Here is a 12,894-nt window from a genome sequence, read left to right on the forward strand (position 1 = left end):
TTAGGTGATAACACAGCAAGGGAGAATCTTAAATCCATACCTGATCAAACTTCTTCTGTTTCTTCTCCAGGTTGGAGACTAGCTGACGCTGGTTGTCTAAGTCCACCACCAGGTCATCCAGCTCCTGCTGGAGTCTGTTCTTGGTTTTTTCCAGTTTGTCGTAAGAAGCAGCCTTTTCTTCAAACTGTTGTGTGAGACTCTCAATTTCCTTCTGAAGTTTCTTTTTGCCTTCTTCCATAGTTTCTACTGTGCTGGAATATTCCTGTATCTTCTTCTTAGAGTCAGAGAGCTGAAATTTGAATTTAGAGGACAGATCTTTGTAGCAGTGACAACAAAGCTTGGCAGAGAAGGTGGCCAGAAGACAACCAAGACCCAGAAATCTTATCTAATTTGACCCATGTGAACCTAGTGACCAGTTACCCATCACCCAGCCCTCATAAAATGAGGCAGACCACAGACCTAGTATGCACATACAGGCCTAGTGTGCAAGACTATCTCGGGAACTACATTGCATTTGTACCTGTCCTAGAGATCACACTTGAAAGAAGAGGGACACTGCTGTCTCCATTGTGGAGCTTCACTGATGCCACCTGGGCTAACAGCACTAGTTCACTGAAGACCCATGTGCTGTGCCAGGATAGTTCTACAGATCTGAAACCTCTGGAATTACTGACAAAACTCTCAGTGATGGAGCTAGTGATTTAGCTATGGCACTGATACCTGTATTGTCAATGTTGAAATATGTCTCTCCAGATTTTGTTTTGCTTCTATTTCTTCATCCAACTGCTCTTGCAAGCTGTTCTTCTCATCCTCTAACTGACGAAGCTTAGTAGACACATTTAGCTTCTGCCGTGTTTCTTCCTGAAGCAGCTCCTACAGTCATCACATTAATCAGCAGTACAGTTGTTAGTTTAGATCTTTCTGTAGTGCATTTTATAAACATTGCAGGTGAGCTATAACTGGATGAAAGTTTACCTGCGTATCTTGTAGCTGAGATCCTAAGGTTGCAACATCTTTGGTCAATTTGATTGTCTTGCTTTCTGCTTCATTGAGCAAACCAGTAACATTTTCAACTTCAACCTATGTGACAAAACAGTGAATAAACTCAGTTATTTTGCACAACTTAGTTCAAAATCTTTCTCCAAACTTTAGTTTGCTCTAGACTGAAATCTTTGGACAGGATCTGAATCTGCTTCTATGCTTCTGGATCATATCAAGCACCAACAGTGTTTCTAGCAGTTTTTCTGGACAATATGTGCGAGTTAAGTCGTGTGGAACTAAATCCCTAACACAAGCTTTGCTGTGTCTGCATGTGTCATCTTTGTGACCTGTGTATTAAGACTCCCAAGGTCTAATGCCATTTTTGTCTAGTTTACCTTAGTATTTTACGACTATATGTCAAAACCTAGTTATATTCATAAGGCAAGAGTAGTTTACTCCTTTCAATCAGTTGCAATGGGGAATGGTTTTTTTGTGTCTTTTCTTTCCTCATTCCAAGTTTGACAGAAGTTGATAAATTGTGATTATATTTCCTTATTTATCCACTAACTTAAAATAATAAAGAAGAGCTTACTGCTGCTATGGACAAAGTTGTAACAGTAAGCATGATTAGTATTGCTGGACACTGAACACCGACCAAAGAACCATTTTACATTGTCTTTAGTTATTTCTTAATAGACACTAAATCATAGGTAAGTGAGCATTCTCATTTTGTTGTCATTTTTTCTGAGCACCTTATGTGTTTAATAGCTGTCTAATCCATTTCTAGAAGCCACATTCCTATCAATGTTCCCCACCACACAAAAATGAATGAACAGAAAGAAATTCTGTAAAACATTTATCACAGTCACTGAACCAGTGGTGACATTAGAGACCACAACCTGTACAGAGGGATGGTGGGACTAAAAGCTCTCACTTCCCTGAGACAGAATGGTTGTAATTGTTTGTTTAATTGTGTGATAATTGATGTAGCAGTTCAAGGTAGGCACCCTACAGATAACAAAAATACGAGTATTTCAGCAGCTGAAGTCGACAGCGCCAGGATTCCTCCAGATATACCCTCACAGAACAGTCTAAACTGGTCTTCTCAAGCCCAAGGTGTTACAGCAAAGGGTCAAACTCCTTCCTACCTGTAACTTATGAACTTTTTCATTAAGTTCTGTCCGAACACGCTCTCCATCAGTGTATTTGGACTGTAACTCTTGCAGCTGTACTTCCAGCTTCTTCTTTTTGTGCTCCACATCTTGTTTGGCCTGATTCAGGCTCCTGACTTCATTAGCCAGATCAGCGTTGTCTTTCTCCAGTGTCTGTTTGGTCTTATCCAAGTTTGCTTTAGCCTACAAGCAAGAGGTGAAGAAAGATGATCTATAAAAGGAAGCCGTGTTATCTACTGGATAGTTTTCAATAAGATGGATTTCTGTTTACCCGTTTAAATTGTTCCAGCTGCTCTGTTAGCTCTTCCACAGCTTGAGTGTGCTTTTGCCTCATCTCCTGGACCTGGGCTTCGTGAGTTCGAGTTTCCTCCTCCAGAGCTCTCTTCAGCACTGTGACCTCCTGTTCACGCTTTGCTCTGGAAGGTAACACACATAAATGGAGCAGCAGCAGATAAAAGTGTTCCAGTCACTGCGCAAATAGCACTACTGCACAGTTGTTAGACAGTATTATACTGAACTTGGTGACATTTATTTTTGGCCCATGTGCTATGTCTCCATACCTGAGCTCTTGCTGGGTGGCTGTGGTATCCAAAGTATCCTCAAGCTCAGTCTTAAGAGCCTCCAGCTCCTCACCTAGGTCTCTCTTCTGTTTTTCTGCTTTGTTTCTTGCAGCTCTCTCAGACTCCAAGTCTTCCTGGAGATCAGAGATGTGAGATTCCAATTCACGGATCTTCTTGAGGGCATTGTTCTTCTGACTAGTTTCATCTTCAAGCCTGAAAAGAGAGTATTTAATTTTATATATTAAAAAAAAACCAAAACATTTCACTTCTTTGATGAAATCAGTATACAGAGATTAAAGGCTTACAGGTTCTGTGCAAGAAAGTACCAAAGAAAGGAGGGAAGGGGACTGATGTAAAAAGGATCTGGCAGCTGTACTTTATTGGGACACAATGCCTGCAGATGCTCATCAGCCAATTCGGCAAAAGTTTTGGTTGAGTGCTTTTCCTCTTAAATTTACACAGAAAATCTACTGAGACTCTGGAATGGATCAAGGTCAGACTCTTAAGTAATTTCTGCCTTTTGCCTATGAAGTACATAGCTACATTTCGTTCTTTACTTGACAGCACTGCCAATGCCATTGGGAAGAGGAGTTTTCATTGATATCTAGAGGTAAGATTATGTGTCTATGGGCAAACAATAGTATAATTATTTTTCACAAGCAGAAATTTGTGAAATGGGGAAAGCACGCAGGGAGGATGTCACTAAGAGATGAGATTCATGGCTGCAGCATCTTAGTGTCTGCAAGGGTAGAGACACATGTTTCCAGCCTGGATTTCAACCTGCATTCAGATTCAGGAGTGAATACCTGGCTAAAGCAGCCTGCAGCTCTTCCTCCTTCTTGGCTAGCTGTGCCTTCAGCTCAGCAATTTGTGCCTGGAGCTCTGCAATTTGCTCATGTAGATCACTCGACTCCCCTTCCAGTTTCCTCTTAGCTTTCTCCAGTTCTTGTCTGCTCTTCTCTTCTTTCTTCAGTCGCACTGAAAAAGTAAGGATTTTGATCATGGGAGTGCATTACTGCAAGGAGTCCTTAATCTGATCCTGAACTTAGGCAAAAAAATGTTCTGGCCTCCAGTGAGGCCATATATTTAACTACGAGTCGCTGCGTTTCTGAACACTGCGTATTCTGTGCAATACCTTACTGTTATTGCTTATTTCTAGCCACCCCAAAGAATAATTTATTTATATTTCTCCAGAAAAAGCATTAATTTTTTTTCCCCAATTTTCTGTATTCTGTTTTCTGTCCTCTACTGTTTTGTATGTATATGGTTTATCTGGGGTTTTGGCGATTCTCATGCACAAAATGGTTTCAGTGTAAGAAATTTGGAAAACACCCCACAAATTTTTTAGAAGTTATCTCCAGGTTCTGTTTATGTGGGGTTTTTTTTTTTGTTGTGTGCTAAGGGAAAAACACTTTTGTTCATGTTACCTTCGAGTTCTGAAATCATAGATTCATGTTTGTTTTTCAGCTTTGTAAGATTTTTGGCTTTTTCTTCTTCTTCTGCAAGATTTGTTGTTAGATCACTTATTCTTTCTTCAAGGAGTTTTCTTTCCTTATGAAAAATAAAATACTTCTGTTAAAAAAGTGTCTGTCATTGGTGATTGTAAATCAACTCTGACAACAAAAAATATCCAAGATATTGGCTTTTTATGCTGTATTGCTTGAGATTGTAGTGATACATTTCAATTTGTCAATTACAGAGGAGCTCGGGATTAGTGTCTAAAACTTCCATATTATCTTAATCTGCTGCTATTAGAATCTTGCACTCACTCTAATGGCTGGTAAGTACAGGGCCCAATTCAGAGGAGCATCCCCTTTCAAGAAGTATTGGAATACATGCTTACTTCTAGTTTTAATAATGAAATTTGGTTTAAATTAGTTGAAAATGAACAGAATTATTTACTCTTCTTGCGGCCAAGAAGACACGTCTTCCACTGATTGTGCTCGACTGCTGTGGGTATTTTGCTTGAGGATATTGTTACCACAACAGACCTCAAAACCAGTACTTTCACACAATTTTGAATTGTTTAAATCAACATGGAAAAATTATCAGAAACTTATTTTATAATGGCTGGACTGATGGTCTGGTGAATCTGTACACCCATGAGACTACACAGTCAAAAGTATACCTGTTGTTCTAGTGGAAGGGAAGGTTTTCTGTCAGCTTGCACTATTCACAAAATAAGAAAATGGACCCACAATGCCTACCTTGGTTAGCTTGTTATTCTGATCTTCCATTATGAGAATATCATCTTCCATTTTCTTTATCTTGCCATCTGCTGTTACTTTTTCAAGTTGCAGTTTCTGCCTTGCAGCCTCTTCTTCTTCCAGCTGTTCCTCAAGGTCCTTTGAGGGGAAAAAGAAACCCACAAAACATGAATTCTGGAAATAAAATACTGCTTAGATTATAGGAAATGGTTAATGATTGTCACTTTATGTGGAATATGTTGTAGACTTGTTGTTTTCATTAAGAACTAGACAATCTGTAATGCTTGGTGATTTAGAAGGAAAGATTTGTTAAAATAAATTTTTAGAGAAAAGATTATTTAAAACTGAGGTGGGGAAGAAGAGAACTCTGGAGGAAAGAGCACCGATTTGATTGTTCTTACTTCAGTGGCACAGACACATGTTCTACAGAAGGCTGTGTAGCAAGCGCTTTCATAGGGTTTGAGGTTTGCCAGTCTCCATTTTTTTTCCTCTCTGAGATACAAGTTATTGTCTGTATTTGTCACTATGCCTCCTTACCAGCATTTGTTGTTGCATCTTTTTCTTTTCTGCTTGCAACTGCTGGCTGCGCTCCTCCTCTTCCTCAATTCTGGCTTCCATCTCATGCAGAATCTCTTCCAGCTCTTGTTTCTTAGCAGCTAAACGGACTCTCATCTCTTCAGCTTCAGCATACAGCTCAGTTTCTGCTTGAAGCTGTTCCTGAAGGAGGTTCTTCTCCTCACAAAGCTATGCAAATAAAATGGATAGGAAGTTAAGACCTGGACTGCAAATTGTCCCTCAGTGTATTTTTGCTAGGTAGTCCTAGCCTAGTACAGGCAGGCAGCTCTACTACAGGTTCTCGTGGTGGTGTTAGGCCGCTGCTGAAGTAACTGGGAGTCTGTCTGCACTGAACTTTTGTAATGGACCATCACTGTGGCTACAGTGGTTGAGTACAAAGACACCTTTATTGTAATAGCTGCTAGAAATGGTAAAAGAACAGCTAGTGTTTCCCAGAGGCTCAGAGCTGTAAATCACCTGTGTGTGTTTCAGTTCCAGCTCCTTCAATTCACTCTCTGCTTTTTGTTGTCTTTCCTTTGTTTTTTGTAGTTCTTCATCCTTAGCCTGCATTTCCTCCTCTTGGCGGGTGACTTGCAGCAGTGGTTTTACCTGAAAATAGAAAGTTTTTTTTAAGAATGTTTCCTGTCAGTATTTATGTTACTGAGCATGGCACTTAAAGGTGCCAGGCTGACTGGCACTAATGCTAGCTAGCACTGTCTGTTGTTGCTTGGGTAGTAGACAAATACTGTCCAGCCAAGCTCGATGTAAACACCTTTAAACCAGCAAGCCTCAGCAGCGATGCTCTTCACCATCTCTGTTTGAATTCTTGGAGCTTTGTGAGCACCTCTGCCTCCAATAGTGTCATTTTTTGAAATGGCTTCAAGCATGTTTTTGTCCATTGCTAATGTACAAAGGCTACATCTGCATAGACAGGCGATGTGCACACACAGGTGTGTGTTACTGTCTATTGCTGGTTGCAGAGCAGGTTGCGTTGCTGTCAGTGCAAGTAGGAACAGATTTCTGAATCCAAAATGAAGGCCATTCTTGGAAGAAAAAAAAAAAAAAAACAAAAACAAAAACAAAAACAAAAAACCCACCCCAGGCATCTTCAATAGGAAAATACAGTTAATTTGCTTGAGTGCCTAGCAGGAAGATATTTAGTGTCCCAGTTTAGGAACTCTGGAGCTACTGAGTCCCCCATAGATACAAAACTCTGCGCGTTCACAAAATTCAGTTTCACTCTGTTTTCTCATTATCCACCCCTGTGAAATTATTTCATTTTTGGCAATTAAAAAAAAGTCCCCAAACATGCAAAATCTTTTATGAATCTCTGCTTAACTAGTTTGTTTTCTTCTCAAGCTGAAACTAACTTTAATACTAATGGCATTATATAGCTACCCAGAGTATCTCTACCCCAAAATTTTGTGATGCTAATGAGCCTCCTGACATCAGCTGCAATGGACTTTGGAACAAGGAGTGTGCCTGACATGAAATGACTTGGTATCTTGTGCATTTCATTTCTTTCGGAAAGCTGAGGAGAGATTCACCGATAGCAGTCACTCACTTTAGTGAACAGTCTCCACCATTGCCAGTTCCTCAGCTTCAGGTAAGCAGCACAATTTCTTTGGATAACCTTCATTGCAGTCAGCTGTTGCTGTCTCTTGGCAAAGGCTCTGCAATTAAAAACATAAAGCAAATTGGTTCAGTCTGAGAATACAAGGTGTCTGCAAGGTACGCACATTAAGCAAAGAAACTCTGGCATGAGAGTCTGATGATTAGCCAATGGTTTAAGACGTCTGGCACAAATTCTTTTTTTGCTTAAACAGTGCCTGTGCTTTCTTGGGGAAAGGTGATAACTTCATTTAGCTTTCTGGTATTTTTAGTCTTCTGGTTTTTAGCTGTTTGCACTCCACAAATTATAGATCTAGTTCTGGATGTGAACATCTTTCCAAAGTACACAGGCACTCAGAACTTGCATTGATCATCCTTCTTGAAACCTATTATATTTAAATTTCTTTGCCCAGCAATTTGAAAGCCTTGGTAGCATGCAGAAAAAGGGCATTATTGTTAAAAGTTTCGTGATGTACATTAACTGAGATCATGCTAGATGATCAGTGCTTCATGCTCAAGCTGTGTAAGAAATTATTTTATGTTCTACAACTGCCAGTGGTGCTGCTATTTCTAATGGTGCATAAGATTCCAGTCATAGGCTAGGATGCTGCTTCTCCTGCTTGTACAAACATGTTTAAATGATAGGTATTTGCCTCAGACAGGTTATGGTACAGAGGGTGTAAATACCCTCACAGTGTAACTGTTTCCCTGTAATTATACCAATAGGCTGCTTCTGGGCAGGAAGTGAGTTCATTGGACACAAGTTGAGTTCTAATGCAATACAAATAATAGATGATAATAAAATATCTTAATGTCTTCAGTTTGTTATAGAGAGAACTAAAGGCTACTGTAGATACTCAGCTGCAGAAGACATTCTTTTTGTTAGTACGTATTCTTACTTTCTTGCTAGGAAGCCTCGGCACTGAGCCTGGAAGGTGATAATGACGTCTGTGATCTTCAGGTCTCTCTCCTCTTCCAGGTGAGCCAGAACACCAGTTCTGAAGAAGATTTTACTCTGCCCAATTCTGTACAAGTTGGGATCAAGTTCCAGTGCTTTGATCTGGAGGAAAAGAAGGGTATTTGTTAACTCCAGTGCTGAGGTTTAGGGTATTAAAAATTACTTCTCATTTCTGTTCACTCTCAATAGCTTTTCTATAAGAAGTATAGACCTGATTATCATTAGGATTAAAAATGCTTTCCTCACCATCAGTATGCAAGCCTGCTTCCCATCCATGAATCCTTTAGGAATAGCATTTGCAGCAAGAATTTCGTATCTGCCAAAAGATGCTGATGTTAGGGAGGTTGAAACACATCAGATTATTTTGTACAGACAAACATGCATTGCACCACTATTAAACCCAGAGTTGGGAATGAGTGAGGGATTCCTACCGCTGACGGAACTCCTGGAAGACAATCCTGTTGGGGAATCCTTGCCGGCAGATACGAATACCTTCCAAGACACCATTGCAGCGCAACTGCTCCAGCACTAAATGAGCATCAAGTTTGCCAGCCTGAAAAGGGAACAGAAAGTATTTTTAGCTTAGTATAAATTTACAAAAATGTTACCAGCTCCATATCTATGTTTGAAGACATTATTCAGCTCTGTGATGTGCTGTACAGTGAGCAGCTCAACATGAAAAATGTGCCAGAAGCCTGAAAATTGAGCATTTGAAATTTACCCTTTTTTCATGATTTGGAATGATACAGCGGACAAAGTTGGGATTGGTATTCCTTAGCGTGGTCATCAGTTTGGTCAGCTGCTCCTTATAGAGTTGGCCAACAGTACGGAACATGCCTTTCTTGGTTTTTGAAGCACTAGGGAGTGAGCTTTCAGTCATCTTGGCCATCTGGTCCAGCCCAACTATACGGTCCACTGAAATATAAAAGAAAGTATGAATGGAACTGCTTATTTAAACTGTCCTCACCTCACATTACAGCTGTCACTGGCATTGTTAAACTGCAGCTTCCCAAAGAGGACCAATATATTTTTGATGCAGTAGAAGCATACTAACAAAAGTATTAGAAGAGCATTCTGGGTAAGTAGTCTATTTCTGTCAAACATGAAAATAAGGATCTTTATTAACTAGTGACAGAATGGAGCAACTGAATACACAGAATATATTTTATTTTATGTTTGCTCTAAAAAGGAAAGTCCTTCTGCAACATATCCAGTTGGTAGGTTGGTGTCAGAACCAGGAACAACGTCATCTCTTGTCTCCCATCTGTTAGCCAGTGGTTCTCAAAGTCTAGCTAATAATCTCCCTCAGTTATTTGATAATTCAAAGCCACCTTTCTGGTGTTTGCATGCACATTTATGTCCATGTATTAAATATTTATACTGTAGTATATGTGTTACGGATCCATATAAACTTTTTAAAAACTGTTTTATATGCATACAGATATTCTTCTGATGGAGTTTAGTTGAGATTATACATCTCTGGAGGAACTGTGTAGGGCTTCTGGGAAAGGACTGTGTAAGGTAAGTCATTCATAAAACACAATAGCCTGTATTAAGAGATCTACAATATCACATATCCAGCAACATTATAACAGTGTAATGAATAATTTTTATTCTGTTGCTGAATAATATTAAGTAAGGAAATTTTTCGATTGTGCTTAAAACTATCTAATGATGATTTCCATAAATATGTCTTTAGAACACATTATTCTTGTTTCTTAGTTCAGTCTCTTCTATGGTTATCATTTCCATACTTGTGTCCTGCCAGCAAGGAATGGCTGTCAAAAAGTTCTAGTAGAAGTTTCTCCCTTTAAACCACGTTACTGATTCAGAGTTGTGATTCATACCATCTTTCCAAAGGTCCGCTACAAATTTGTCTGAAGACTGGTTCAGCAGAGAAGTCACATTGTCATTTAGCGGATCCATGTTCTTTGTTAGCCAGGCAGTTGCATTGTAGGTAACCTGCGGGAAAGAGTGCTACATCAAAAATCTGTTCTTGATAAAGAAATCTGGAGTTTCCAAGAACACAGGGCATCATACAAATAATAATAATGTGAAAAGCTTTTGATGTTTGAGAATTGAGTTCAGTATTTATTCTTACACGTACTAGCATCTGAAAAGCTTTTTGACACATATATCCATGGCAGGGCAGCTGCCCTGCCTTTAAAAAAAATCTGCTTGCTAGAAAGGAATCTGAATTACTTGGATTTTCAATAACCCTGTGCTGGTTGTTTTTGTTTTCATGTGAGCTTAGCACAACCATGACTGTTTTGCAAATCTTATTTCATATGTTATGTAATTAAAGCACTTAATATATACATTATATGATTAAAGCTGACCCTTATCAACGTGGGTACCGGACTGTTTCTCTTTTACCAATTGGGCATCAAAGAATCAAAGTTCCCTAAGTCAAAATAGCTCAACCTGTCCAGTACCTTTCCTGCGTAGTGCATTATACAGAACTCGGTTTTATCCTTGAGTTGCTTGGGCTTCTGGAATTTGGGATGGTTGCCTTGTTCTTGGCATAGTTTCTCCACAAAGGATGTGTCAGTAGCTTTGGGGAACCAGCACTCTTCATCCAGCAGAGCCAGGACACCTGGAGGGTTGGTCTGCAATGTGAGCAATATCAGATCAGTATCATCACAGGCAGAGACAAAGAAAGAGCACCACCTTCTTTATCCCTTATATTACAAATCCTCTCAGGCAACAAAGAATCTGAAATACTCTCTTATTGTACTGATACATAAGTGACCCTAATGCAACCTATGTAGTATCCCACCTATAGAGATATAATCTTACTGGTCTTTCAATCAGCTCAATGCAAGGTTGCAGGTCAAGGCCAAAGTCAATGAAATTCCATTCAATGCCCTCTCGCTGGTATTCCTCTTGCTCCAATATAAACATTGTGTGGTTGAAAAGCTGCTGAAGTTTCTCATTAGTGTAATTGATGCACAGCTGCTCAAATGAATTGATCTGTGAAGGAGAAAAAAGTGAATTCCTGATGTTAGAAAGGGACCTTCATGAGGTAACTTAAATGACAAGAAGAAATTTTCTATTTTCTGTATCTTTTTACATATTACAATAATTCAAATATGAAGATCCATATTTTTCTAATATAAGGTCTTGAAAATTTACAGTAAGTTCTCAAGTGGTAAATCTTTGTACTGAGACCTGTTCAATAAACCATAAAAAGCAGGCTTTAAACACTGAGCCCCACAGAAGCCCAGCAGGAGCATGCTGTCAGCCCCCAGCCCTTCCTGCCCAAGGGAAAGGTAAGCAGCCATGTGTAGTAGCCCTGTGGTGGGTCGTGTTGGCCACGGGCTGTTAGGCAGCTTGAAAGAACAAAATTGTTTTTGTGGCTCTGAACTTAGATTTTTGTCTTCTTATATCCAAACCACTGCATGATAATAAGAAGTTTAGCCAAATTGTGTCCCGCAGTACATACCTCAAAAATCTCAAATCCAGCAATATCAAGGATCCCCAAGAAGGAAGCGCCTTGTCTTTTTGTTTTATCAAGAGCTTTGTTTACACGAGCTAGAATCCAACGGAAAAGACGTTCAAATTGTGCCTTGGCCAAAGCCTCTATGGCAAAGTCCGCCTGAAAAAAAGAACAGAAAATTGTAAGTGAAAGAAGAAACCCAATCAGCTGCTAATTTCTGTAGAGATAATGAGACAGAAAATGGATGTTTTTCTTTAGACAAGATGTAAGAAAAAAGAAGAAAGGAGAACAGTTTCAGGAGAGCTGAGCAGACTGCAAGTAGATACCTGCTCTTTGGTCTGAGCTTTCTGAACAACATCTCGTCCTACTTTGATCCTTGGGGTTAGAATAGATCTTGTGAAATCTGTCACATTAATCCCCATCAGGTGACACACTTTTTGTGCAGCTAAAATAAAAGAATAAGATTTTATTTCAGATCGGATTTTCTCTTAGCAGGCCAGTAAGTGTGAATACAAGCAGCTCAGCAAGTATGTGAAGTTCTTTATCTTCCTTTAAAAGCTCCTCTATTGTACATACAAGAGATGCCACTTGCCATAAAAGTATTATTTGTGATCCAAGCAGCAGATTCACTGTTCATCAGTTTATGGATTCAAGACTACTAGAAAAGGTAATGGTAATTGAGCTGATTTTATGTATGGCATATCTTTTAAAGCCTGTGAAATATATATGCAATAACAATTAAATAAACAGTACTGATAAAGAGTGCTTACTTAGCTGCTATTTTATTAATTTTTTAATGTTAACTGATTATTTTTTTTTAAGTGGCAAATCATACCAGTATTGTCTGGCATAGAAGCTTGATCAGTGTTTCTCTCCTTCTTGAAGACAATGTTACCCAGTTGTAGGACAGATGAAACAACCCTCAGTACAGCTGTAACAGAAACAGATAATATAAATGAGGAACAGAATGGACACATTTTGAAAGCTCTATTCTCTGCAATAATGAAGGTTCATTCTACTGCTTATGGTAGTCTGTACCTCTGTGGAAAGAGCTGGGTTTGCTTTAAAAGACTATGCCTACAAGTTTGAGAGTTGATTGAGCAGCATCTCAACAATCTGTGCAGGGGAGTAAACAGGCCAGTCTGGGAACACCAGCACCTCCAAGCGAAGTTGTGCTGGCTCCCCAGGCAGACCTCCAAGTCTCAGGAATTCATCTCCCACTCACAGTGGCCTTGTAGCATCTTCCCTGCTCAGTCACTTGACAAACTGTATTTCTGTCGTTAAAATAAAAAAACCCCATATCTATGAATTATGAGCAGCTTCAAAAATGTGTGGCACTTCTGAAGCTCCAGTTATGCAGGAACATGTGGATATTTAGTTGTGCAACTAAAATCAAATGTATACAAATCTT

General features: G+C 39.4%; 1 protein-coding gene across 3 annotated transcripts in view; it reads right to left on the minus strand.

The window, feature by feature from the left end:
- The window catches only part of MYH11 (myosin heavy chain 11), a 61,786-nt gene that overhangs the window by 10,350 nt on the left and 38,542 nt on the right, over positions 1-12,894 (minus strand). For all 3 annotated transcript variants that reach the window (XM_063343595.1, XM_063343594.1, XM_063343596.1), the window contains 22 exons: positions 12,319-12,414; positions 11,810-11,928; positions 11,490-11,642; positions 10,844-11,017; positions 10,480-10,653; positions 9,892-10,006; positions 8,766-8,959; positions 8,476-8,597; positions 8,291-8,360; positions 7,986-8,146; positions 7,040-7,148; positions 5,953-6,084; positions 5,458-5,664; positions 4,921-5,058; positions 4,141-4,264; positions 3,520-3,691; positions 2,714-2,926; positions 2,425-2,569; positions 2,130-2,336; positions 976-1,080; positions 721-873; positions 41-289 (listed from right to left, as the gene is read on the minus strand). In XM_063343595.1, coding sequence (XP_063199665.1) covers positions 41-289; positions 721-873; positions 976-1,080; positions 2,130-2,336; positions 2,425-2,569; positions 2,714-2,926; positions 3,520-3,691; positions 4,141-4,264; positions 4,921-5,058; positions 5,458-5,664; positions 5,953-6,084; positions 7,040-7,148; positions 7,986-8,146; positions 8,291-8,360; positions 8,476-8,597; positions 8,766-8,959; positions 9,892-10,006; positions 10,480-10,653; positions 10,844-11,017; positions 11,490-11,642; positions 11,810-11,928; positions 12,319-12,414 — 3,332 coding nt within the window. The remainder of the gene's footprint in view (positions 1-40; positions 290-720; positions 874-975; positions 1,081-2,129; positions 2,337-2,424; positions 2,570-2,713; positions 2,927-3,519; positions 3,692-4,140; positions 4,265-4,920; positions 5,059-5,457; positions 5,665-5,952; positions 6,085-7,039; positions 7,149-7,985; positions 8,147-8,290; positions 8,361-8,475; positions 8,598-8,765; positions 8,960-9,891; positions 10,007-10,479; positions 10,654-10,843; positions 11,018-11,489; positions 11,643-11,809; positions 11,929-12,318; positions 12,415-12,894) is intronic.

Source organism: Chroicocephalus ridibundus, chromosome 8, assembly GCF_963924245.1.
Source record: "Chroicocephalus ridibundus chromosome 8, bChrRid1.1, whole genome shotgun sequence".
Classification (NCBI taxonomy): domain Eukaryota; kingdom Metazoa; phylum Chordata; class Aves; order Charadriiformes; family Laridae; genus Chroicocephalus; species Chroicocephalus ridibundus.